Source organism: Athene noctua, chromosome 1 (genome assembly GCF_965140245.1).
Source record: "Athene noctua chromosome 1, bAthNoc1.hap1.1, whole genome shotgun sequence".
Taxonomy (NCBI): domain Eukaryota; kingdom Metazoa; phylum Chordata; class Aves; order Strigiformes; family Strigidae; genus Athene; species Athene noctua.
Genome location: NC_134037.1, coordinates 111,844,019 through 111,869,679, shown reverse-complemented (window position 1 = coordinate 111,869,679; position 25,661 = coordinate 111,844,019). Strand labels below are relative to the sequence as shown.

The window sequence follows — 25,661 nt, the reverse complement described above, 5'->3', positions numbered from 1 at the left end:
TCATTCACAAAACCATCTTATCTTAAAAAATCTAATTAATTTCAAAATTTAAAGAGACTCAAGTACTTATGTAAGAACAAACATTCTCAATTTGGCCTAATTAAAAATAAATAATTATTTGACAAAGGAACATTTTGTACCTGTTTTACAATACAGTATTGTTGCTACAGAATGGAAAAATCCCAGGTCATTACCACCATAAACTATAATTTGAAGCAAGCTTAAACAGTTGGAAATTGAGTTGGGAAGGAAGGAAGAAGTGACAAATCAATCATTCTAGAGTATGGGAGTGTGAGATGTTAAGCACCACATTTCCGTTGCTAGCTAATGAATTTTACTGACAGTTTTCTTCAGTCCTTCACTTCATTTTCTTTATTTAATTTGTTAAAGTATAAATCAGGATGATTTTACATTATAGTAACTACATTAAGAGGTAGAAAGTATTTATTAATAAACTTATCTATTTAAGAGCTAGAAAACTCTTGGTTTAGTGTCTTGTTTGTTTGAGGTACAATCTCTAATACATTCTTTTTTTTCAAACAAGGACTCTGCAAAATGGGACCACGCTATTGATGTTATTACCAAAATAATTGGAAAAAAATCCAATTTTGCTTAAAATTATAAAAGCTTAATGTTTCATACTAGTCAGCTGTTTAAAACAATTCACCTATACATATTATTTTCTCCCTGGAAACAGCTACATGTTACAGAAATTCTAAGATATACAGAAACATTAGTGTTTTAAAACTCCCTGAGTTTTAACCAAACATCACTTCACTGAAAATGTAACATATCCATATTCTCCTGATAAAAGGAAAGCAAGCCATTTTCAAGGAGGAAGTTAAGTTTCAGAAATAACGCAGACTTCTTAAGCTTTGGTTATATATTCATGTTAAAAATAGTAATCAACGTAAAAATAGTAAGGAAAAATTTCACTTTGAAGGTAGGTAATAGGTCAACAGTACGTAAGCAGGGGAAAATACATACATTTAATAGCATTCCATTCTGTATGCTACTTCCACTAGAGCAATGAAGTTCAGAAAGTAAAGCAATACTGCTCAGGAAGATCAAGATAGCCACAATGAAATATTCCAGCAACTTAGAATAACAAAACTAACAGAATGGAGGAGTGAAAAACCTGCATATGTGTCCAAACCAAGTAGTTAGTAGATTTAGCCTCTCATCTTAGTTTGTGAAGGCAAAACAAACCAGATTTATCACATATTACACATTCAGCATTGTTACAGAGAATACGTGTGCTATGTTAAACAGAAAGAAGCAGACCTGAAACATAACAATATTCCTGTACTCTCACCTTTTAAAGTGTCATGAAATCCATGAAGAGTTGCAGCAATGTTTGTAAACACCAAGCCATAATTTGTCCTAAGAAGGCCTTCTGGTTTTGTACCTAAGAACACCGCACAGAAAGGAAAAAACCCAACACTAAGATTTTACCATGAATGAAAAGTTACCTTTGAAAATAATCCAATTTCCACCTACTAGAAACATTTGCATGGAGTATAAGAATCATAAACAGATTCATTTACTTAAGTTTCCCCTTCAATTTCAAACGGATATATATACCAAATTTTGCCAGAGTAGGCAGGTAAAGGACTTCCAAGTTTGTAAAATCTGAATGAAATTTAGAAAACATCAGCTGTTTTGGTCTTAAAGACCAATTACACATGCAGAAAGATTTACATGCTCACTGCTGTAGGAAGGACCATCTGGGTCCTTCTGAAGAGTGCAGACTGAAATAACCTGAGGCTATACAATACCTGTTTCCTCTTATTACTTAAAGTATGCATTTGGAGATAGTTTCCACACACACACACAGACAAAGATTTTACCTGATTTTATTTAGTTATTAGTATGAGTTGTATTTAATAGTCTTATGAGCAGGAGCAACTGGAAGTGATAATTAGTAGTAAAATGTAGTTTATTAACAATTTCATGATTAAGAAAGGGCAAAAGACATACTGTCAATCATACTCTAAAAACCTAGAGTCATTTCTTCTCCTCTGTGGTTAACTATGACTATCTAAAATGTGGTACATATGACTGCTTGGTAATTTCAAGGCCTGCACCATGCCCATGTCTATCCAGAAGGAAGAGTGTGGAGCATTAAGGAAACATTCTTCCTCAGCACACTCAGAAGCACACTTGGTCTCCCAGCCTGAATAAAGGAAGGTCTATGAGAGTGCATACTGCAGAACTCACTTGCTCCACAGTTTAGACAGTACCTAAAGATTAGCAATAATCCTGTTTTCCTCTATCACAGAGGTGGCAGTTTGCATGTATGGTTTAAAACCAAAACAAAAACCCAAAACAAAAAATCAAACAAAAAAACCCCCAATATCCACCCAAAACAAAAACTAGAATCTTCCAGGCACAATGTAACGAACTAAGCCAAAACTAGCACTTACTTGGTAACGCAAGAAGACTAACATATGTATGTAGCTTCTCAAAGACTGCAGTGAATCTTTTCATGTCTCTGTGTAGCTCCATATTTCTAGCTCTTAAAGCAGCTGTGCAAAGAGAAGACTCACACTCTTCTTCCAAACTAGGAATATATGAATTATTTTTTTTACAAGTGAGCAATTATCTTAAAAACCAAGTTCATGAGCTTTGAAGTAGATACCTAGTATTCATTACATCCTCAGTCCAAAGCTATAATAGACTAGGAATTTATTTTAGAAGGGATAACATATCAGAGTAATTTAGCAGTAAATGAAAATTTCTGTGTGCCTGTACTATCCCCACTCTTGGGAGTTTCAATCACAAGCCAGGAATGGTTTACACTCATGGCAAGGAATTGATGGCATCAGTTTAAAGACCTTTTCCTCTACTACATATAATTTAGCTTTCACTTCCTAAGGAGCAGAACAGGTATAGAAAAGGCATAAACCAAGCTTTTTCTTCCTTAATCCAAAACCTCTTTTTAAGCAGTTCTTTGCACTAACAATTCACCTCCCTTGGACCCACTCAGGAACAAAGATTTTCACTGCAGAACGAATGTGCATCTGGCCAAGTTCTACTACATTACTCTATTTACTACATGATAAATAATCTTCTGACAGACTCAGGAAATTAACATGTATCATACCTAAATAGTATCGATTCTATTGAATAACATTAAGAAACATTAAAAATCTGTGCAGTTTTTATTACAGTCTCATCTGTGAGGGGGAAAAAAAGGCTTTAAAATACCAGGGTTTAGCTTTAATGCCCAGCTGAAAAAAAAAAAAATGCATATCCTAAAGGCTCAAAAACCAGCAGGAAAAAAAAAATTTCTGCCTTCTAAGCCACAGCGCTTTAAGGGCTAATAATATTTGAGTTGTAGCGGTTGACAATGCTGCATACCTGACACTCAGTGCCCCTTTAATTTGATCTATCAAATCAGAAGTACCTTTTTAACTGATAAGGAAGAATCTTTCTTAAAAAGCATAAGTAGGCAGCTAAATGTTCTGAGAAGGCCTTCAATTTCACAGCTGTTTCCTGGAAGGAAAAACAACACATAAATATTTTTGCTCTGTAAAAATCTTTTTTGATACTAAAAATAGAAATCTTACCAGGACTGTTACAGTATCTTCTGTAATACTCTCGAACAAGTGAAGCATTCCTTCCTCCAGAGGGCGAACATACGAAGCATTTTCATGAAGATACTGTGAGAACTGAGTACAGAGATTTTAAAATGGTGCTTGCTGAAGGCTCTTGCAAACTGTTTCAAGTTAACAATTGAACAGTCCACTTTAGCAAAGCACCCATCATCTTAAACGATCCCCAGGACGTCAATAAGATGATATAACAGTCAAGTGATGTACAGCAACCTCTGCTACATGACACAAACACGCAAACCTTGAAGTAAAGTGAGAAATAGTGAAGACTACAATGGAAGTCCAAACAAAAACCCATCTAGGGCTTTGCCACAGCACCCTATCTCATTTTAACCGCCATGCACAGCACACCAAACCCTTCTTAAGTTTAAACATTCTTGCATTCCTTGCTCAACTCCATCAAATTAAGGCCAGATCCATGCACCATTAAGCCACCAGAATAAACTATCCTACCTTCCTCCCAGCTGTTTGCCTCTCAGCCCTCGTCCTGTGCATCAGCACAAACATTTGCATAGTTATGCTATGCTGTGCAAAGTACTGAAGAACTAAACAGAGTTAAAACTGAGAGCAAGAAATACATTTTAATCTTAATCTGTATCCAGTCCAGTTTTCAACATGGGTCAAAGCTTACTTATGCCCAAGCAAAAGATGGTGCAGTAACTAATCAAAGCAAGAATTTCTTACTTTCAAGAACTATGACAGCTTTGGGCAATTATGAAACTCTGGCCTCACAGAACTGCCTGACTTTACTAAAAACTGCTTATGTATACTCTGTGACTAATATTGCCTTCAAAAAAGTATACCTGAGAACAAAAGCTGTTTACTCTTACAAACAATCAAAATGTAACAGTACCATCAGCTTTCAGTTTTGATACCACACTGTTACAAAAAGCTTCTTCCACAGATTGACAGAGGTAGTCAAAAGTGACCTTGGCTTTTATTTTATCCCATGGAAAGATACCTTCACCTTTGATTATTTATACCACAATAGTAGCTAAAGACCCCAGGCAAATAGGGTACGAGAAATTTTAATGATTTCTTGTATTATTACAGTGCAGTAACACAGTGTTAACAAGAAAAGAGAGATGCCAAGCTCTCATTCATGCATGCACAAATCTGGATGGAATTAGGGAAAATTCCTAAATCTAAGAAGGAAGAAATAACACATGCAGAACGCTCCTGACTTGTGTTGCAAGAGAGAGGACTGGAGTTATCTGGCATTATGCTGAAGACCCAGCAGAACCCAGCAATCCAATACTTAAAGAGAAAAGGAATACTTGAACCTGGAAGGGAATTGTCCACATCTACTTTGAGTGTTTGGTTGGGAAAATAGCTTGAAAGCGCCAGACAAGACCTGGAGTTGGGGAAAAATAAATCAGTGCAACTGTGCTAAGCTACCACCTGACACTTATCTCATTTTCTCTACCACATTAAGGGGAGGTTTTTGAACCACTCAGTGGAGGAGCTAAGATCACACTGAGAACACTTGCCAAGCAAATAGATAAATTAATCAAAAATACAAGAGCAACAGCAGCTTCAGTGAGTGATAAAAGATGCTTCACCACTGGAAAGTCACGACAAAAGCCCTGAGAGGTAGCCTGCACTGAGGCAATTAGGTCATGAATACACAATGGGGCAGACTACAAGAGACATAATTATGAAAACAAACAAAGCCTGAACTCCTGACTCAGAGTCAATTATCAGAAAAGGAGAATCAAATTACAGTTCTGATTAAGTTGCATGTTTCAGCTGTGTAAAAGCACTTCTCTGCTGAAAGGCAACAAAGAAGTATTAACTAGGACATTAAGAAAAAAAAGCATGAGAAGTGATGTCTAAGAAACCTGATTTTATTCCCTTAATGTAAACTGCAGTAGTGTCTGTAGAATCCAATCATCACGCTGGGCCACATAAACAGGGAGACACAGTTTCTGCCCTAAAGAATTTGGAAGATGGCAAAACCTCATAGTTTTCACAAGAAGGATACACTATTTTGAGTACATTTGATGGCAGGATCAAGAAAATGTTGTTCTCAGACTAAACAACTGAGAAGGTAAATAGAGCAGGATTTCTCTAGCAAACAGACACATTCGCAAGCATATTTGTTGCCTACAAAGAGATCAAAGCAGGTCTTCCCAAGAACTGCAAAGTTTTGTGATAGTTAACATTGTCACTACATGCATTGCAGCCATTTGATGAATGCAAATCACATCCACCTTGGTAGCTTAAGTCTGAGCCCTACAAACTACTAAATTGAAATTACAGTCTGAATGAATCAGTTGCTGTCATCCAGCAACTTAAATGCACATAGGTTCATTGCGCTATGAAGTCAACAACTTTGACGTTAGTTTTACTCCAAAGCATACATACATGCATCCCCACACAAATCCTTGTGCACAAAGTTCTTTTCTATGCTTCATAGCAGAGAAAGTCAAGAGATGAAGCTTAACAGCTCTGAATGACTCCCAGAAAAGTCTTCCCATGGAGTTGCACAGAAAGAGACAGGACAGGTTTCTAATAATTTCAACAAGCTTTACAAACTTGAAGCTTCAGAACACTTACAGGAAAGGTCTTTATACAAATAGCCCAATATCAGAATATAAAGGTGGTTTTTGACAAGGGAACGAAGTCCAAGTTCTCTCCTTCATAAGCCTACCTTGCATCCGCGTTATTTCACATTAAATACTTAAATACAAGACCTTCTGTCTCAACATCTCCCATGCTCCAGTGCATTAACTAAGTCAAGGACCTATTTAGCAGTGCAATATTTGTGTATTTTTAAAATCAGTCAGCTGAACTTTTGATAAATGCACTTTAATTTAGCACTTAAAAAGCAGAGCCTTGATTTGACTATTATACTGCTCTTATGGCAGAAGCACAGGGGAGAAGGATTCTCTGCAGCTACACCTTCACCCAGATTCAGAGAATTCACCCAACAGAAAAGACTTATGCTGGAGAGGCTCTGTCTCTCAGACACACACTCATAGCATTCCAGTAAAGGTGGCAGAATTTGCATGAATTATCCACTTATGAAAGTCTATGGAATTGATTACACTTGTAGCTGAAAACTGTGTTACCTTCTGATTTAACGGTGATATAGCATCTGTTGCAGAATCAATGGGAAAGATCTGTACCTTCTGCTCAGTGTATGTATGGAAGTTCAAAAGAGCTGTTACAAGTTCTTGAACAAAAGCCAGCGCCTGGCCAGCAAGGTCTCGCAACTTCAGCTGTAAAGACAGTTATAAAATTATTATTTTTGACTTGTACCTATTTAAATATGAAAAAAAATAGGGTTGGGTACAAAAAATTGCTATGAATAATTTTTTTTGTTACTAGTTCAGCTTAAAATACATAGCAGCAGTTATCTTTAAGTTAATTTTTAGTTTATGAATAAACTGCAATGTCACACAGAAGGGCATGTTTTTCTATGATGACAAAGTATGTTTTTATTTTATACAACAGGTGATGCTTCGCCTCTGCTGCATTTCTCAAACTACAGGCCACCAGAACAGTTAAAAGCTTAGCACAATTATAGAAACCATCTTTGAAATTAAGATTTCTAAAGATCAATAGACCAATTGCTGACAACAGCTCAGTTCTTTCAGTGTGGTGATTGTGAGTAATTTGTAATACCTGGTTGTAAGGTAAAAACCAATGAGGTTTTCTCCCAGAATAAATAAAGTGTTCACTTCTCTAACCAGTATCACAATTCTTACTCTCCCACCTGGACAGAACTGAGCTGCTGCTTGTGAATAAGGCTGTTCTGTGGCTTTAGTGCAGTAAGAAGGTATCCAAGAAATGAATACAAAACAGAACATTCTGAAAAAGCAAAGGCAATACACTAGTGACAAGTGTCTAGTGACAAGTAATATTAACTGGCATGGTATTCTAGCATACACACCAACATACAGTTTCCAAATGCAAACATTCTTTGGGGCTCAAATGATGTGAGTGAAGAAGTTCAGTTTGAGGGGAAAATGAATTTAAGATACCAAAATTACCCTTTTTCAACAAAAAGCTTAAAGACCTCTAAACTAACGTAGTTTTAACCAACTTTGAAAATGCAAAGTTCAAGTTCTAGCTTACTGCAGGTTGGCATGGTAAAAGAATGTTTCATGTATCTTTAGTAAGGGACAAATATTAAACCTTTTTGCCATTCTTTTTAGAAAGGCATGCCTGAGTTACTGCCTACAGTAATCATCAGCCAGTAACCAACAGATTAACTCTCATGAAGTGAGATGAACTTGACTTCTCGATGTAAGAACAAATGAGACTACCTTTGAAAAGCACAAAGGCTCTGTGGACAGACATTGGAATATCGCAATAGTACAAAGTCAGGCTATCTTCTGCCATTCTGAGTCACCAGAATGATTGGTTTTATTCAGTATCTGTGCAGAAAGTTGCATCTTTACATATGAAACCACAAAAAGTGATTACCTGGTATCTTCTGTTGTGTAATGGTACATTCAGAGCATTGTATTGATTAGATCCTACAGGACAAAAATTGAGTTATATGCACTTAATTGTGGTTTTTTAAGAGACGCTTATTGGTAAATACTGATTTTTTTCTAAAATATAAAATCTAATGGCAGTATTATTACAGTTCATGTAAGTAATATTAACTAAAAATATTAGTTAAAATATTAACTAAAAAGGCTTCAATAAAGTAGGCCTAAACAACCTCACTTAAGAACCATTACTGTGGCTCAGTGGAGAGAAAGCACTGCCATATTTGCCTCAGACTATAAGTCAAATTTAACCATCTGAACTCCCGGAATTTTATAGGTAAGAGCAGAATCCTCTCGTCCAAAAAACCCAGTATTCTTCATCACTAACAAGGGTGCAAATCTTTAAAAATAAAAAGATCTTAAAGAATACAAGATCTTCACATTTCAATTACATTCCAGGGACTGTCAAATGGTTTGCACATTTTAAAAAAGCTCCTGTACGTACTTGATTTGTTGATAGAGTAAGATGTATTCTCCACATATTTCAACATTCTGTTCCAGTTACAGAGCAACTAGAATGATTATTCAATTACAACCAGGCACAATTTTTAAAAGAGGTTAGAGGGATATTTGTACCTAGACAACAGCTTACAAAGTCTTATAGATGTAAAAGGGATAATATCCATCCTCAATTAAATGGAATAACAACCACTTTAATTTAAAATCTAGACACAAAGGAAATTTACAGCTTCTTACTCCTTTTGTATCATTCACATTTGGCAATTAACACATGGGAAGAGGTAGTTGCATTCAGAACACTGTCCAAAATGACCAAATCCTAAAATGCTTCAGAAAGCTTTTTTATTATTTTTCTACTCTCAAAATCATGCTCAGCAGTCAACAAGTCACTTGATTGTTACCGAAACTGATGCCAGCTGCTAGTTACACTTAAAACCAACTACAGAGCCTATAGCAACACAGTTGAAATCCACAGCAGACTAACATTTCCTGACTTTCTCTCATTCTTCTATCACTAATGATCTGTCCACTATTTGCAGTGTTTTCTACACAAGTAAAAACATTACACTATGGCAGCTGAGTGAACAGATAAACGAATTATTTGCATCAAAGTTCTACTACAGTGATAACCACCTGTAATAAAAAAAATAAAATTAAAAAATCACCAGAAGTAGAAATAGGCAGCAGATGTCAAGAAAGAAGGGAAGAGGTTATCAACTCAAGGCATCAACATCTACACATAATTCACTGTATTAGAGTCAACATTTCCTAAAGAAAAGATGATCTGGTGTCTCTAAGCCAAGACTTGCTGGATTGCCAACCCAGTGGAGAACTTGGAAGGCTCACCCCTGCAGCACCCCACCAGATCAGCTTTTAGAGAACCTAAGGCTATTTAAAACATTGTCATCAAGTTTTAAACTGAATGAAAAATGCAGAAGCTACCCATAAAATGTACTGGAAATTCAACAGCCTGTTTTCGCTTCTCTGCTCCTTCACCACTACTTTCAGCTTTTTCACTATTCCCGGTCCTCCTAGTCTCACTGCCAAAAGAGTAAAGACTGCTGCCTGCCTAAGTACAACCTTATGTTCCAGCTGTTTACAAAAGCACCCAGTACACAGCACTGATCTGGCACATATGAACTGATTCTTGTACCAAAACAATGCAAAGGCTGAGTACTCCTAACTTCATGTTATCCTCTGCACTTCAGTTTATCTAATAGCAGTTGGAAAGAAAGTAGAAAAAAAAAAGGTTGCTTCAGGTAACAGTCTCCAAATTTAAAAGATTTTTTTCCATGAAAAGATGAACAAGTCTGAAACAAACCACAGGTAAGAACTAGTCTGGGTGTTCTCTGATCAGATGTGAGACACGCTGACAGACTTCCCACTAAGTCTAGACCATTACTGATGCAGTGCCTCAACATCTCTGCAGCCACTGGTTTGTCCCCATTTTGACTTACTGTAACTCTTGAGTTTACCCTACCAAAAATACTACTCTGAGATAACTGAAGAAATCTTTGTGGAAAAAACAGTAAATTGACAGTATTCCTTCATCTTTTACAATATTCTGTCAACACTAAGCAAGACAAGTGGCAAATTACTCAAAAGCCTTCAAAATTTTTATTTTTCATTAGATACATATAAATATAAAAACTTGCTATTTTAAGATCACTAAAGATTATGGTATTAGGAACACTCATTACAATTACTTCCAAGTATCCGCTCAGATGTCCAACACTTCTTACAGCTGACACATTTTAATTCATAGAGTATTTCCTCCAGATGGAAACCCAAAATTAAACAAGAAACCCAGACCAAGGAAATACGTACTTGTGTCATTAAAAGGTACTTTCTCATTGATTATGCATAGAGATTCTTCCAGTCTACTGCCCAAAGCTGCTTGAAGATTCTTTAACTGTTGCTGGCTAAATAACAGAAGAGAAACAAAAAGCACACAGCACATTGTAAACCTTCAAGAGTTAATCTGTATCACCAACACCATAGCTCACCATAAGCACCTCTTGTGAGTGTACAGGAATCTGTCTCTTTCAAGAGGTTAAATATAAATAAGACAGTAGGAATAATTTTTCTTCCGTTATGTCATATTTGATATATGACATTGTATTTTTATCCCTAACAAATACAGTGAAAGATGCAATAAATTGTTGTAAATCCTAAATTCCATTCTTGAGAAGCTTACCTTACTTCAGAGTTAACCTTTACATTATTTTCCAATTCCACAATTATTGTATTAAGCTATAGGAAAGTATTCTACTGGAATTTGAATGGAAATGCAAAAGGACCTTTAAGTTAGCTAGTATATATCCAATGCAGTATTCCAACATGCAATTAGTGAGCTGTTGATAATTCAGTTAACTACGTCACATCACTATTTGAAATACCTCATAACCTTTTCAAAGTCCAAAATTTAATCACGGCTATGATATGGCCCATTCCCACAAGACTTGACAATTATATTTCTGATGCATTCTCAAATGATTTTGTTCTAGATCTGTTTCACTTACATCTGATTGTGTATATAGATGTGAACCTAAATTATTAGGATTACTAATATCATTACTATAGCTTCTTGAGATGAAGAGTAACATATTCCAGGATTATCTACATATGTCAAAGATTACTGCATATTGATTCAGACCAAATTCCACACCTTACCCAACTTAGGCCCCCAAATTCTTCACTGTTTTGCTTCCCGTTTGACATCTAGAACTCCTGCACATATAGCAAGGTGGGGGTGGGGGTGTATCAAAATGACAGTTTTTTCCTTTTTTACAAAAACATTTGATACATGGAAGTCTATCAGGACTAACAAGGAAAAAGAACCCAAAATAGACAAGGACAAGTAAGATATGAAGAAACTGGCCAATAATAGCTCATGCACATTAACAAACATTTTTCTTGAAAAGTAGCTCCAAAATTTCACAGAAACTATACAGCTAAAACCACAGTAGCACTGGGCATGATAGAAAATAAACTCAAAGACAATCTGCGAAAGTACAGATGTTTCCTTTTTATACTACAGAGGAATGGCAAACAAGTAGTTTGATATGTTTTGTTTTACATTCTGCCCTTTAATTTTCAAGGCATGCAGGCTGTCAAGTCTTATATCCCCTGGCTTTCCTGAATAAAGCATGGGTGTCAGAGGCAAACGGATCCCTTCCCCTGAAAGAAGGGGAAAAACAGAAGAGCAGTACTCAAAGACATCTTCTGTCATTGTTCATTAGATGCTGATTTCAGTGTTTAAAATAAAGAAGTGTCAGGCTTTATTATTTTTAAAAAGCCTCCCTTCTTAAATGGTAGGACAATTTCTTACAATGACATTAATTACCCAGCCAACCTAGAACATGACAAACAAGCTCTGAACTGGAGATTAAGACTACACTGTTTTTCAAACACCACAGAAAAGCAAACAGCAGCAAAACAGCTTTCAGCTTTCATCCTCCTTTGCAAGTCATTCTTTGTGAAATCCTAGCCTGTATTGGTTATTGGAATACAATTATCTGCATCTCAGAAAATAATTAAAATACAGACTTCTAGGTTACCATTTGAAAGAAGGAACTCTTCATCTTATCATTCCCTATGCAATATATCCATTGCATTAGAGATCTACACTGCATATATGTCTTTTAAAAAACGCACCTTAATAATCGACTTCAGAGAATTTGAACCCTAATTTGATTTGACCCACAGTCCTCAACTTCTTCTCATTTTCTACAACTTGTCTTCAAGACAATGAAGGTATTTCAAAGCTATCAATACAACCCTTCAACAAACTTCCAAATATTCTAGCTGAGTGTTATACCTGAAGCAAAAGTGATTGTTCAAGAAGATTTTGGGGTGGAGGGGGATTTTTGAAACTCTTTTCAGTCAGTTGTCTCAGCATGCCTTACTCAAGCTTTGTTTTTAGAAGCAGTTTTTACAAACTCATACAACTTCGTTTCATACAACTTCAGTAGTTTCTTTTCTAACATTCCATTACAAATAAATTCAAGCTTTCATCAACTTCACAACTATTTAAAAAGCTTGGTGACAAAACTGTTCTTACTGAAAGTTGAATCTGTGGGATTTTCTAGTTATATACTCAGCAGAAGGAAGGGGTCTGACCTACATAGTCTTGATGTTAATGTGCTGTTGCCCAGTATTTTATCAGTCTTTTTTTTTTTAATGTATTATTCTCTAAAAATATTCCAGTTGATATTTTACAGCAATTATTTAAATCAATTTTTCATTATATTAAATAAAAACACTTACCATTCTTCAGTTCGAAGCCTACAGTCCTTAGCTTCTCTTTCTAGTGTCTGAGACTTGATCTTTATGCAAGAAGATAATCTCACAATGTAAGTACTGACACAGCAAGACATTTCATTTCAAAACTTTTCAAACTTGCAAGTAAAACTCCTTACTTCTAATTTGGCTTTATCATTCTGCAGTTTTTCTATGGTATCTGTGTATTTCCTTGTTAAACTGTCCACCACAGCTTGATGCTGCGCAGCATCAGTTTCCAAAACCTCAAGCCTAGTTCTCAGCTCCGCTTCTAAACGTTTGTGCTGCTCATCTGCTTCAAAGAACTAAAAGAAGAAATACAGAGTTCATATAAAAACTTAAATTTTACACCAATTTAATTAGCCAGTCCAGGTTAATAATATTTCTATTTATCTGAGAACTAGCAATTGTTATGATGATATTTACAGAGAAAAGATTCAGGAATACTCTGTATTTATTAACGTTTTGTAGTACCAAGCATTCCTTAAATATATTGCCAACTAATAGTAGACACCTGAAAAATTAAACTTGAACCATAAGGTCTTTCTGAAATTTTCTAAACATAAGTGAAATGCAGTCTATTTCAGTGAAGTAATTCCTGACTTAATTATGGCAACTTTCAGAAAGTATTTTAAGCTTTAAGGCAATTCTGAAACAGTTAGTGAACTAAAAATGTTTCCACCCAGTACCAACTATATGGCTATTTTCAGTAAAGTAGCTACATGTCACCAAAAGTTAAAAATCTAAATGAAAAAACACATATTGAGTTATTCCACATACTATCTTAAGAATCTGAAGTCAAAATACTTTTCCATTTACCCAGTGAACACCTTTATAAGCAAGCTATGCAATCTAATCTACTGTTTTGCATATAATTAAGCTTCTATACCCACTAGTTTTCAGATGGCATTTTATTTTCTCTATCTTCATTCATGTGACCAGTTTTCTGAATTAAGAAGGATAAACAAGTTTCACTCACAAGTATATGTAGTCGTTCATTCTCTTCTATTTTCTTCTGAAGATCTTCATTGAAGACACTTTTCTGCTCTTGACTCAACTGAGACGAGGATTCTGCACTTTTCTAAAAAAAAAAAAAAAAAAAAAAAAGAAGAAAATGCACTCATTACCTCCAAGTGTCTGGAGGTATCCCAAAGTCTATCCCCAAGCATATGAAAACACTTCCCATTGCTAATTCCCAATAGAGGCACATGAGTTATTTATACTAATACATCAAAAGGTATGCATATTGCACACAGCATGAGCCTAAAATCAGCACTTTCTCCTTCATGTCGTTGTTACTGTATAGTGGTAGAATGCTAACTCGATCAGGACTCAAGAAAGCCTCTACTCAGGCATCACATTCACACACATACAAAATTGCTTGTATGCCCATTTGAATCATTTGAACCTTGCATGATTCCATGCAGTCAATAATATGAAACCATACAGGGGATTATTAGGTCTGGTAGTTGTGTGTAAGGCACATCTGCCCCCACCAAGTGTCCATGTGTAAGCTGGTCTGGTTTCAGCAGGGACCAGAAATAATCACTGAAAGCAGACTACCCCGCATCAGGCTGTGGCACAAGGTGGCACTGGAAAACACAGGGTCTTCGCTGTCTGCCAACTACCCTAAGAATTCAGGCAACTCTGCCAACTGTTTCCTCATTTTTCACCCATTTAATCCAAAAGGTTCACGCACCACTACTGAATTCCACACTACTCTGCTCTACCATGCTGCTGAACAAAGGTAGTACCATCACCAAATGAAAGGGAGACTGTTCTCATTCAAATTTAACACTAAACTTCAAGTACTTGGAACAGCTAGGAGAGTTAAGCCACCTCTGCATTTGCTATCACCCTACGAACTACAACACCTGAAACATGGGCATATGTTTTCCTCCTTCTAAAAGGACTGCAGTCTGACACAGATCATCTATCTGAACCTTAACCTAAATAGTTTCAGATGTGATTTACATGGTCTCCCAATGGCAAGACTCTAAAGTAAGGGTGGCATGGAATATACTGGGGGGGTGTTTGATATAATGTACGTACTCAGTGAGGCCCAGCAGGTAAAACTGAAGGGAACATATTTAAAAGGTAGTACAAACACTTTTTTAAGAAAGAAATACAGAATTGTGCATTCTGACAGCTGGAAGTCAGTGGCAATTGTTTGCAAAGCTACTCAAGCCAGGCTGAGGTCCTTCAAAATTTGGAAACATGCCTAGGGAAGTGATAAATTACATAAAATGAAATAAAATAACAGAAGGGTCAAGATGCATTTCGGAGAACAATCTACTACAGTGCGTGAATAATGAAAGTCAGAGGTACTATGCTTATCAAGGAACTGGATAGCAAAAAAAATGCACAAGAGCTTTGAAAAAAGGAAGATAATCATATTAGTAATCAGTTGAATGATTACTTTAATGTCATTCTTCATAGCTACAGCATTTTGGGAGCTAACCAAGGGGAAAAGATTATAGTAATTAAAAGGGGTTTCCTGATAAGAGGAAGGTGGCAAAGGATGCTTGAGAATTATTTAAGTCCAGACACATCACCCCTGGAACTCTGATGTTACGTAGAGAACACGTGGCTGATCTCAGACTAAGAGATTAACCAGGTTTAATCGGCATGCATTTTGGCAGAGAAAGATCTCAGTACTGAAATTATACTGTCACTTTGAAATAATATATGGAATACTAGCTAAAAATTTAGATTTCAAGGTATTTGACAAGATTCACATAAGAGCTGACTAGAAAAAGCTACAATCATAGGCTGAAGAGTTAACCATCAACATCAAAATTACAAATCAAAGAGGTGGGGATAGGAAATGAGGGGTGATCGGTTTTCATCGTAACAGTAGATTAATCACAGAGCTCCAAGATCTTTCCCAGCTGTTTGAACACTTCCTAAATACCTGGAAAAGGAGATGGCAATTCAGTATCAGTTAGCTGATGCACTAGAAAGAAGAGTACAGAACTACTTTGCATGTATTATATAAAATCAATACCTGTTTAGTGGTTATTTTCACTAACATCAGTTAATAACACAAGTTCTGGCAAAAATATTGAGCTCAACCCTTGACACAAGGCAACTACTGCTAGAAATCAGGATAAGACATTGACAGGTGAGGAACAAAATCTGCTAAGCAAGTTTTTTCTCCTTTAGCACATACCTTGTTCTTCTTGCCCTTAGTTTCACTTAATGCAAGTTCATCTTGTAGTAACTCCACCCGCTTGGCAAGTTGCTGGTTTCGAAAGGTCAAGCTGTCCATTTCTTGCTGTAGTTTTCTCAGCGATTGATCCTTCATCTTCAGTTGCTCCTGAATGACCAAAAAGTTTAATTTTAAAACTTTCACATTTACTTTCACACAGTTTTAATAAGTAGTATCACATTAAAAGAAGAGAATGTATTAAAGAATTGCTTTCTTCACTATTTGAAGACTGAAGAGACAAAAAGTATTGCTTTTAAACCAAAAAATAGAATGCACTTCCTTGAACTGCCACAGATCACACTCAAATAGGTACTTCATCGTGTAATTTAACCATCAAGAAGCAACCTTCCACTTTCACAAAGTCAGCACCTACGGAGAACAATGAAGATTATCTGCAGAACAGAAATTCCTTCTTTACTCTTTTAATCACAATAGAGCAAAAAGTATTCTCATTTACCTATTTTTTCACAAGCTTAACACATCCAACACGAAGTTTTTAGAGATTACCTTCAGAGAAGCAGAGTTTGCTTGCTCATCTACAACCCCTTTTTTCAGCACTTGGTTCTGAGCTCGAAGCTGAAAGATAAGAGATGCCAGTAACTATGCAAGACAAAGGAATACATAAAAGCCATTCGTTAGAATGTGCATAAAGCAGCATATTCTCATGAGAGCACAAGAAGTGCATGTTTTTTAAAGTATTCTGTTCAAGTAGATAAGGAGTGGTATCAGGTTGAAAAGAGTATCCAATTCATAACCTGAATTGCCAAGAAACAAGTAGTTACTGTACCATTTGGTCAAATAGAACATAATTCTTACTCAATAAATATCTTGGAAGATTAGTTACTTGAATATAGTTAAGGTTTGAAGAACAGTGAAGAAGTATGGAAACATTGCAACTTCTTCCTTGCCTAATAAAGTTCTTGCTCATATTCAGTGCCTCTCCCCTCTTCTCCCCAAAACTGTTCATGACTCGTTCTGGAACATAAACAGGACTCAGGAAAGTCAAAATCCATATCAATTCAGGAAGAGTTTAACTATACACTAATGCAAAAATGCTTATTACTGGTAGTAGCAGATGATCCATAGAGAACAGCTTGAGAAACACTTCAGGAAAATGCATAAAAAGCATCGGGAAAAAAAAAGCCCTTCAAGACTTACTTATATAGCTCACAAATCTGAGCTAAATTCACTGCGGTGAAAAGTGATATTCAAGAAATCTATTTCCCTGTCACTTCACAGAGTACCTCTACCCTGCAGCAATGAGGATACCGACAGTTCCATCTTCCCATTTCTTGATAATTGCTTGAATCTTGGTTTCTTCAATGGCAGTTTGTATTCATTTGACATGTTTGAGTCCAGCTGTTGCAGATATAAATTAAAAGGGTTTGCACAGTGTTTGGGAATACCTCTGGCAGATGCATAGAAGGCAAGATTCAATTTTAAAACAGCAATGGCTAACCTTTTCAGTCGGATGACTAAATATATTTGAAAGGTCAAAAGTCAGTTGACATTGCTAAGCACAGGCTTTTGCCCTGCAGTATTCCCACTGTGCTGCTCATGCATCACAAAGGCAAAAGAAACTTGGGAGAGAAACACAGAAAGACTTCCAAGCACCGGGTTTGCCTAGGAAGAAAAAGCAGTGCAGTGGTTTTCTATGCCTTTTTTCTGCCACAGCTACTAATGTAGGAACACGTCAGGTGTAGTGAATGAACAAGCTCAATAGTGCTGCACTGAGATAACTAAACTGAAGAGTGAGCTACCAAAGGCTGTCACAAGTTGAAAAAGCCTTTTGACTACTACTTCCATCAGGGTTGTGTGAGAGAGCCAGAAGCTGCAACTCAAGGGAAAGGAGACTCTGAAAACACATCCTCCTTCTGGACTGCTCTGTGAACTGAGAGGGAAAGCAATCCTTTGGCAGGTACTTCCCTTGGCACTCCCTGGATCTATCAAGCTCTTGTCTACCTCTCTCCTTGGCTTCCACAACACAAATAAGTGAACAGGCAAACAGCTTTCCAGGGCTACCCTCCTTTTCCACCTGCACACAATAACCAACCAACTAAACAACTGCCCATTTGCACAAAAAGGAGAGTTATCTGCAAAGGGGATCCCACAATGCCCTAGAGTTGCTGCACAAGAATTGGGATGAAACCAAAAGATAGTTCCCACAAAGTACCAATGAAACATCACAGGCTGAAGGTTGCAAGATGAAGTTAAAAGAAAGCTTTTGGACACCATGATACTAAAAGAAAGAGGATCCAGCAGCTGCAACTTCCAGAAACTATAGTTAAAAGTCCACATTTCAAAGTTTCATTCAGGAACCAAGCAGTGAAGTCCCTCAAATACCTTATCCAGAGCCATTTTTCATCTCCAAGGTACAGCAGAGCCACTGGAGAAAGCAACAAGAAATATGAACTCTGTGACCTACAAAGTTCCAAAGTGAATTCAGTTTTCTTAAAATTATTTTGTAAAAGTATTTGTGAACAATTTAGATACAGGGTTTTTCACAGCAGTTCCAAGGAGAACAGTATTTAAAGACACATCATGCTGTGATCTAGGAAAAGGTGTCAAATACAGTCAAGTGCCTTGCACCACTGTGATGCTGGGCTACACAAAAACAAAGTGCTGTCTTTCTTTCCCAAGACCATTGAAGAACTATGCCATTCAAGACGAACGGTCTACTCTTCCTTTTACTGAAGAAACAAGAATGAAGAATTCTGTATTAAGCAAGACTCCACCATTTAATAAATGGTCTCAAGCACCTTGGAAAGGTATTCTCCACTATGGGACATAAATCTTTGCACGTACTCTGTTAAGCAGCAGAAACAGGAAGCAAAGTCAGCTAGGACAGCTGCAGAAGAATGGAAACAGACATGAGACAAGCGTGGAGTCGAGTATCCTTACTTCCAAGACACTGCAACATCACAACGCTACTAGCACTAGGGAACTCCAACATCCACCACTCAAAGCAAACTCAGAGTCTGTGGGTAAGGTACAAGACCAAGGCCTCAACCATTAGTCACACTCAGAAAGATAACTAAGCCTCACGCCTGACTGGAAAGTGGAGAAGCAAGGGAGAGCCCTGATAGTTTCACTTCCCTGGCGTAGCTGAACCCATTATTTGTCGTACTGGATGCTTTTGCAGACAAGGCCACTTTGCTCATGACGCCGGCTCACGCAGCCAGCACACAGCAGTACTGTGTTCCCTCAGCACCCGCAAACTCGCGCCTCCCCTGCCTGCCCAAGTTTGCCTTCACCTCATCCTCAACAAGAGCCAACCTTTGGGCACCAAACGCTTTACGCTGTCGCAAAAATCGGCGTTTCAGTCCTGACCAGCCCCCAGCTCCGGCTGGAGCACAGCGCCGAAGGCAGGCAAGCCGGGCGGGAGAGCTCAGGGCCCCGCCGCCCCACGGCGGCACCGGGGTAGAGCAGCCGGCTCCCGCGGGCACAGCAGGCTCAACGAAGGCACGGGCAGCCCCGCGGGCCGAGCTGGGAGGGAAGGCCCCCTCCCCTCAGAGAGGCGGCCGGTGGGCGCGTAACAGCCAGCAGCCTGCGCGCAGGGAGCGGCTGGAGGGGAGCGGCAGGGGGGCGGCGGCCGCCACTCGCGGAGCATCGAACAGGGGCTCTGGCGCCTGATACCTTGGAGTACTCCTGAGCCAGCTTCTGGTACTTCCCCTGCAGCTCCGCAGCGGCCGCCATCTCCCCGCCGCCGGCTCGGCGCTAACACAGCCGCCAGCCCCGCACGCCCGCGAAGGGAAGACGCACTTCCGGGTTCAGGCGGCGGGAACGCGATGACGCCACCACACCGCCCACCTGCCGAGGGGAGGGGCGGAGCCTAAATCGCCGGCGCCACCATCTTGACGCAACTTCCAAGATGGCGGCATGGAGGGGGGCGGGGCCGCAACGGGAGGGGAGGGGGAGGGCGGACCGGACCACGTGACACCAGCGAGGCTATCATGGCCGCCTCTGTTGCCATAGTAACAGGCGCCGGGCCCTGCGCGGCCTTGAGGCTACGGGGCCTCACCCCGCCCAAAAATCATCGGCGGCGCGCGGGAGCAGCGTCCGCCCGGGGCGGACGGAGATTGGGGCGGGGGGGGCGGATATCGTGTCGGCGTCATGTCGGCGGGTCGCGATGCGGGCAGCGGCGGGTGTTGCCCCGGCCCCGGCGCCTGCCCGGGCCGAGTGCCAGAGCCGGTCCCGCAGCTCCGCGCCCGAGGCAGCGCTGTCGCTAGGGGGAGCCGCGGGCCCGGGCCTGCGGCAGCGGGGCGCGCAGCGGCGGCGTGGGGCGGCCTCCGCGGGCCGCAGAGGCGGTAGCTACCGTCTGAGGGCGGTAGCTTGAGCTGTAACCTGCCTGCGAGGGAAGGCTGCCTGCAGCACTGAGCGTCGTGAGTTCCTCCTTCAGAGTGCACTACAGCTGTTGTCTAACATAACACACGCGACACCCACAGAAACTGAGGCAAATACATTTTTTGCAGATCCATAGGTGAAGAAAGTAATCGAAAGGCAGTTAAGTAATTTCTAACGGTCTGCAACAAGTGAGTGGCAGGGATGGGATTAAGTCGGTGGCAGCACTTGGGTCTTCCAGCTCTCTTCAACCTTAAGTGCCGTTCTAGCCTAATGAAGTGGAACATGGATAAACGGTGTATCACTGTAGTGCGTCTGTTTGCTCTCAAGCTGCAGAAACTCGAATTCCAGAGTCTCGGGTCATTTTGACTGCACCCTGCAGTTCCCTGGGGGGGCCCTTCTCTGCTGCCTCCAGCCTGTAGATCCCTTTGTTTCAGAGCCCTCTTTCAGCTTCTCCACATTCAGGCATCCTCCTTTAGAGATTGCTTAGACTGTGCTAATTATCTTCTATTTTCTTCTTTTTTCTCCTCAGATTTGCCAGACATTTAAATATGTATATACCATCAGCACTCTTTAAGCAGAATCTGAAGACATCATAATAGGTGTATTTGGTCCTGCCAGATAATCCAGCCAATGCAGGATTTTGTTTCTGAAAATGACTGGGAACAGATGTGTAAGGAAAAGGATAATAAGGCAAAAATGTGATGATACTTCACCAGTATATGCTGAGCATCCAGTGATTTGCAGGTTAAGGGCTTCCTGGTCTAGGATAGAGATGTAATAGCAAATTATGATTTTTGTTCAGTTTCCATGGTATCATTTTTTTCCACTTGATTTCAGCATGGTGTCTTCATAGCCTTTCCACACTAGTGGGTTGTACTAGAGATCCTAAATTACCATTTTCTTACCTCCTTTTTTCTTTGTTTCCCTTAAGTAGGAGTAGATAGTAGGTGCCTGTAATGGAAGCTAATCCTTTTCCTTAGTCTTGAGGTTTTGATGGTGTGTGCTATTCTTTTGCTTATCACAGTAGTGGAGTTGGCAAGCACTAAATATGATATGGTGGCCAGATTAGTAAATATGTTTGTATCTCCACAGGAAGTCTTAATGTTGGAGGACATGTCACTGATCCATATTGCCAAGAACAGAGACTGCACATTTTTAGTAAGTCTAAAAGCGGAAAAAAGCAAAACACATATTGTCACTATTCATCCAAATGATCTTGCTGCTCTTCTGCATGACCAGAAGAGCTTAAATAGCAATACTGGAATAAGAAATAAAGAAGCTCTAGTTTTTAACATTAGAGCTATGATAGAGTACTCCTTACACTCCCATTTTGTATTCCCTACAGAAGTTCTTAATGAAGTAAATGGAGTTTGCAATTCCTGTTCAGCACACCAGGATTAACAGCAGCACACCTTGTATGGTATGTCCTCATATGTCAGTGCAGTAAATTTTATACTAGAAAATTATTAAAAAACTTTGCAATTGATTCTAAGCCTGTATTTTCAGGTTTGCATTTTCTAGGATATATGTTTCATGAAATGTTAGACTGAAATCCTTTGAACTTACTTTGCAAAATACAGTACTCCCGGTTTGTACTGTGTTCAAAGATGCTTTTGTGATAAAATTTTCTACTTGTATTTGGTGCAGTGAATGCTGGCAGAGAGGTTTCACAGCTGAAAGCTGGGAAAGGGAGCTGAGGGAATTACAGTGCCTAGTTGTAGCAGAATGAATTGCATTCCCACTGACAACAACGGTGTTTCTGACTGGGCAGCTAGCATTCAGGGTGGAGGAACACAGAATTTATTTGCCTGCATCCATCCATAATGGCAAGATCCAAATGTGCATTATATAGGGCATTTATCATAGGAGGTAATGTCAGTTTCTTAAAACACAAGCAGACAGAGTGAATCAAAAGATGGGTGCTTTTACTGCTTTAAGGCTGAGCACTGACTGCAGGATTTTTAGGCTCATCAGAACAGCTCTACTTCAGTGTATCTGAAGCATCAGGCCAGCCTCTTGTATTTAAAAGTGGTCCTGTCTCTTAGTTTCTCATGGATCCTGGAGTCCCTATAATTTTAGGAACATATAATGTTGTAATTTATCACAGTTCCATGGTGGTACTTGATGAACAGCTTGAGTCAAAGTTCCCCAAATGTACAGTTATGTGGCTTGTTTGTTGTGTTTGTTGTTGTTTTTTTTTTTTTTTTAACTTTCTCATAGGAAATTATCAGATTCATCCTTTTGATTCATAATTGCAGCTGCAGTACTACTTCCCCTACGGTGAAAAAATTTCTTTATTGTGCTGTTTCCTCTCAAGCACTTTCTTAATACTCATCTCTCCCTCGAGAGCAAGGTTGTCCAGCCACTGCACCAGAGAGGTGCACAATGCGTGTTGCTTCAGCGTGGTGTCGTAATGCTTCCTTGCCGGTGACTCAGTATGTAATTGCAAAGGACTGAACCTGTCATCAGAAGTTCAGAGCGAGAAAGGTCAAGTGAGTGGAATGCCAAGCAGTGTGGGGTGGTTGCCACAGGACCCCCAAAATACTACCTTCTGCAAATCCACCCACATGAATAAGTACATGTTACGGCAGCAGAACTTCATGCAAGCTAAAACATGACGTGTTGAGCAAAAAAATTCCTTACAAGGGTCATAGTATTTTTACTTGTCTTGTTGGTTTTCATGGGACAGAATGAAGAGCAAAAGATATGCAGTGGAACAGAGGCTGTCCTTATGTCTGTGCTCAGCAGCTAGTATAATGGGTGTTGAATTTTACATGCTGTCTCAAGACAAATAATTTATTTAAGAATTACAGTGATTGTTTCAATATGTTCTATTTTCAAGCTCGTTTATCCTCCCTTCCTGGCTCAAACAGTGCCTTCCCCCCTGCCTGATTAGTCAGAACTTGTACTCACATACCCTGTGAATAGGTGCAGGTAGAGAAATAAACAAAGAATATATTTTGAATCATCCAGGATGTTTTCTGTGCTTTGGGAAAATAAACTTCATTATCATCACTTACATGCTTACAAGTATTCACAACAAAAGGGTTTCTAAGATCCGGAAAAAAATCAAAAATAATTGGAAGGGAGCCATCTTCAGTCATCAGACTATCACAAGCCACATCCTCAGAAGCTGCAAACACCCTAAACTGGTGTTTTGTTTCTGTTATCTTAGCAACGGCAAGTATGAACAGCAGGATATGTGCTCATGATATGTGGTCGTTATTTCTCATGGTGACTCTGTAACAAACCATTTGTTATATATAACCTTTCACCTCTTTCAAAGTCTGACAAAAAAAGCCACGTACTCAAAAAAAAGTATATGCACGTACAGATATGCACTTCACAGAACAATTTCTTTTAATTTGTAGTCTTCATTATCATAATTTCAGTGTTTCCGTAGAATTTAAAAATAGAAATGCAAACAAGTCTTTCTGTCTCTCGCGTCCCTTCCCAGCCCATAGGATAAATAGCTTGAGTCATCTATAGGGTGTGTGCATGGCCAGGGGAGTGGTGCCTTTGTGTAAAAAGAAATTGCTGAGAAAGAGAAGATGGAAAAACTGAGCAGGCAGTGCCTGTGATAATCCAGAGTTGTCTTTGCAGCTCACGTTCCACTTGGGTACAACACATACCAGCCCCTAGTGCAACAACAGCAACTTCTGTATCGTCACAGCAAATCCTTACTGATACTTGCTCCATAAAACAGCAGAACTTAGTAACAGCTGTAAAAGTTTGTTTCTTCCATTTTTTTTTTTTGAGTGCAGAATTCCCCCCCTTCCGGGAAAATGAAATCTCTTCCCTAGCTCTGCCATCTGCTTGCTGAAGGTCTACACATCTTCTGCAGCCTTGCTTCCTGCTTTCCTTCTCTGCACACTTGCAGGGACCATAGCTGAGAGACATTGGCCCAGCAAAGACTGCCTGCCCTCAGATTCTACAGTCTTGCCTGTTTGCTGGAGAAAGAAAAATAAAAGCAATGTACATTAAATCCTGAGAGACAAATTGTCCAATTTCATAGAGAAAGATAAAAGACTGAGTTGAGAAGGAGCATGATGAAGATTGTACAGTGAGAAGTGGATGCTCTTTCACATACACCAGTTGTGGACACAGAGCTGCAAGCCTTTGAAAGGAGGCCTGACTCTCCCACACAAGTAACATCAATAAAGCAGGACCTGTTACCTGCAGCAAAGATGGCATAGAGTCTTAATTTTCTCAAATCTCCAGAGATGGATGCTTGAGCAGAGAGAGAGATCTGGCAGATTTACCAGTAGTTTCACAAACATTTTAAAACAGAGTTGTTTTTGTTAATGAAGATATTATTTTTCTTTTTAAAAAGATTGTGGCAGCTCCAAAAATAATTTGGACTTTTGGAATGAGCTAAAGCCAGGTCTTTGGTGCATAAAGACTGTCATGGAAAAAGAAGAAGGGTGGAGGGGATGTGGGGCAGGGTTCCTCACCGACAGCACAGGGAGAAGGCACAGCGCACCATGCGGAAGGAAAAGGCGATTAACAGTCACTTGTACATTGCAAGCCTGGCGATGGGAAATGTGAACTTGAAGCAGTGGAAATGGGGACACCCCAGGAGAATCGAAAGGCAGCAGGGGAGTTTTATGATTACATTGACTGCTGGAAAAAGTGCCTTGGCGGAAACAGGTTTGTCTTTGCAGATTAGTATGAACTGGAAAGGAGAAACAGCGTGAGGAGCAATGCAGTGTCAGTTTTGAATCCTAACAATAGGAGGAGAATGAATCCTAGGGGGGATTATAAGGCTGAGAGGAACTATATTAGCATTTTTAAAAATATGAATCATCCAATTTCTTTTTCTTTGTGATTTACTACATTTTATGGGGATTTCTGTGCAGTTTTCAGTATTTTTTTGTGGTTATGATACTGCCTAGTAAAAGCAGCATTATTTCAGCTGAGTGAAATATCACATACCTTTGAGAAGCTAGCAGTGAACTTGAGTGCACTTACAGGGATAATAATCAAGGAATGAGACAGTTGGTCAGAAATATTTTTTTTTTTGTAGAGTATGGGAGTAGGCTTCCAGGCCTCTATACTTTAGAAAGAAATAAAATGTAGAAAACTATTTACAAAAAACCCAAACAATTGACACACAAACTGTAGAACTTCATCATGATCTGTAAATATTCTATTTCATGATGTAAGAGTTAAAGATTTCCAGTATTTAAAAAACCCTAAATTTCAAAGTAACAGCAGGTTTTTTGGAATGGTTTTAGATAAGAA

General features: G+C 39.0%; 1 protein-coding gene across 3 annotated transcripts in view; it reads right to left on the bottom strand.

Annotated features, from left to right (window-relative positions):
• PPP1R21 (protein phosphatase 1 regulatory subunit 21) overlaps positions 1–19,820 on the bottom strand; it is a 32,422-nt gene extending 12,602 nt beyond the window's left edge. For all 3 annotated transcript variants that reach the window (XM_074897392.1, XM_074897394.1, XM_074897395.1), the window contains exons 1-13: positions 19,710–19,820; positions 16,581–16,649; positions 16,035–16,181; positions 13,842–13,943; positions 13,003–13,167; positions 12,851–12,909; positions 10,409–10,503; positions 8,052–8,104; positions 6,692–6,841; positions 3,573–3,674; positions 3,410–3,498; positions 2,427–2,563; positions 1,316–1,408 (exon numbers count right to left, since the gene is read on the bottom strand). In XM_074897392.1, coding sequence (XP_074753493.1) covers positions 1,316–1,408; positions 2,427–2,563; positions 3,410–3,498; positions 3,573–3,674; positions 6,692–6,841; positions 8,052–8,104; positions 10,409–10,503; positions 12,851–12,909; positions 13,003–13,167; positions 13,842–13,943; positions 16,035–16,181; positions 16,581–16,649; positions 19,710–19,769 — 1,321 coding nt within the window. In that variant the 5' untranslated portion in view covers positions 19,770–19,820. The remainder of the gene's footprint in view (positions 1–1,315; positions 1,409–2,426; positions 2,564–3,409; positions 3,499–3,572; positions 3,675–6,691; positions 6,842–8,051; positions 8,105–10,408; positions 10,504–12,850; positions 12,910–13,002; positions 13,168–13,841; positions 13,944–16,034; positions 16,182–16,580; positions 16,650–19,709) is intronic.
• Positions 19,821–25,661: the final 5,841 nt, after the last annotated feature.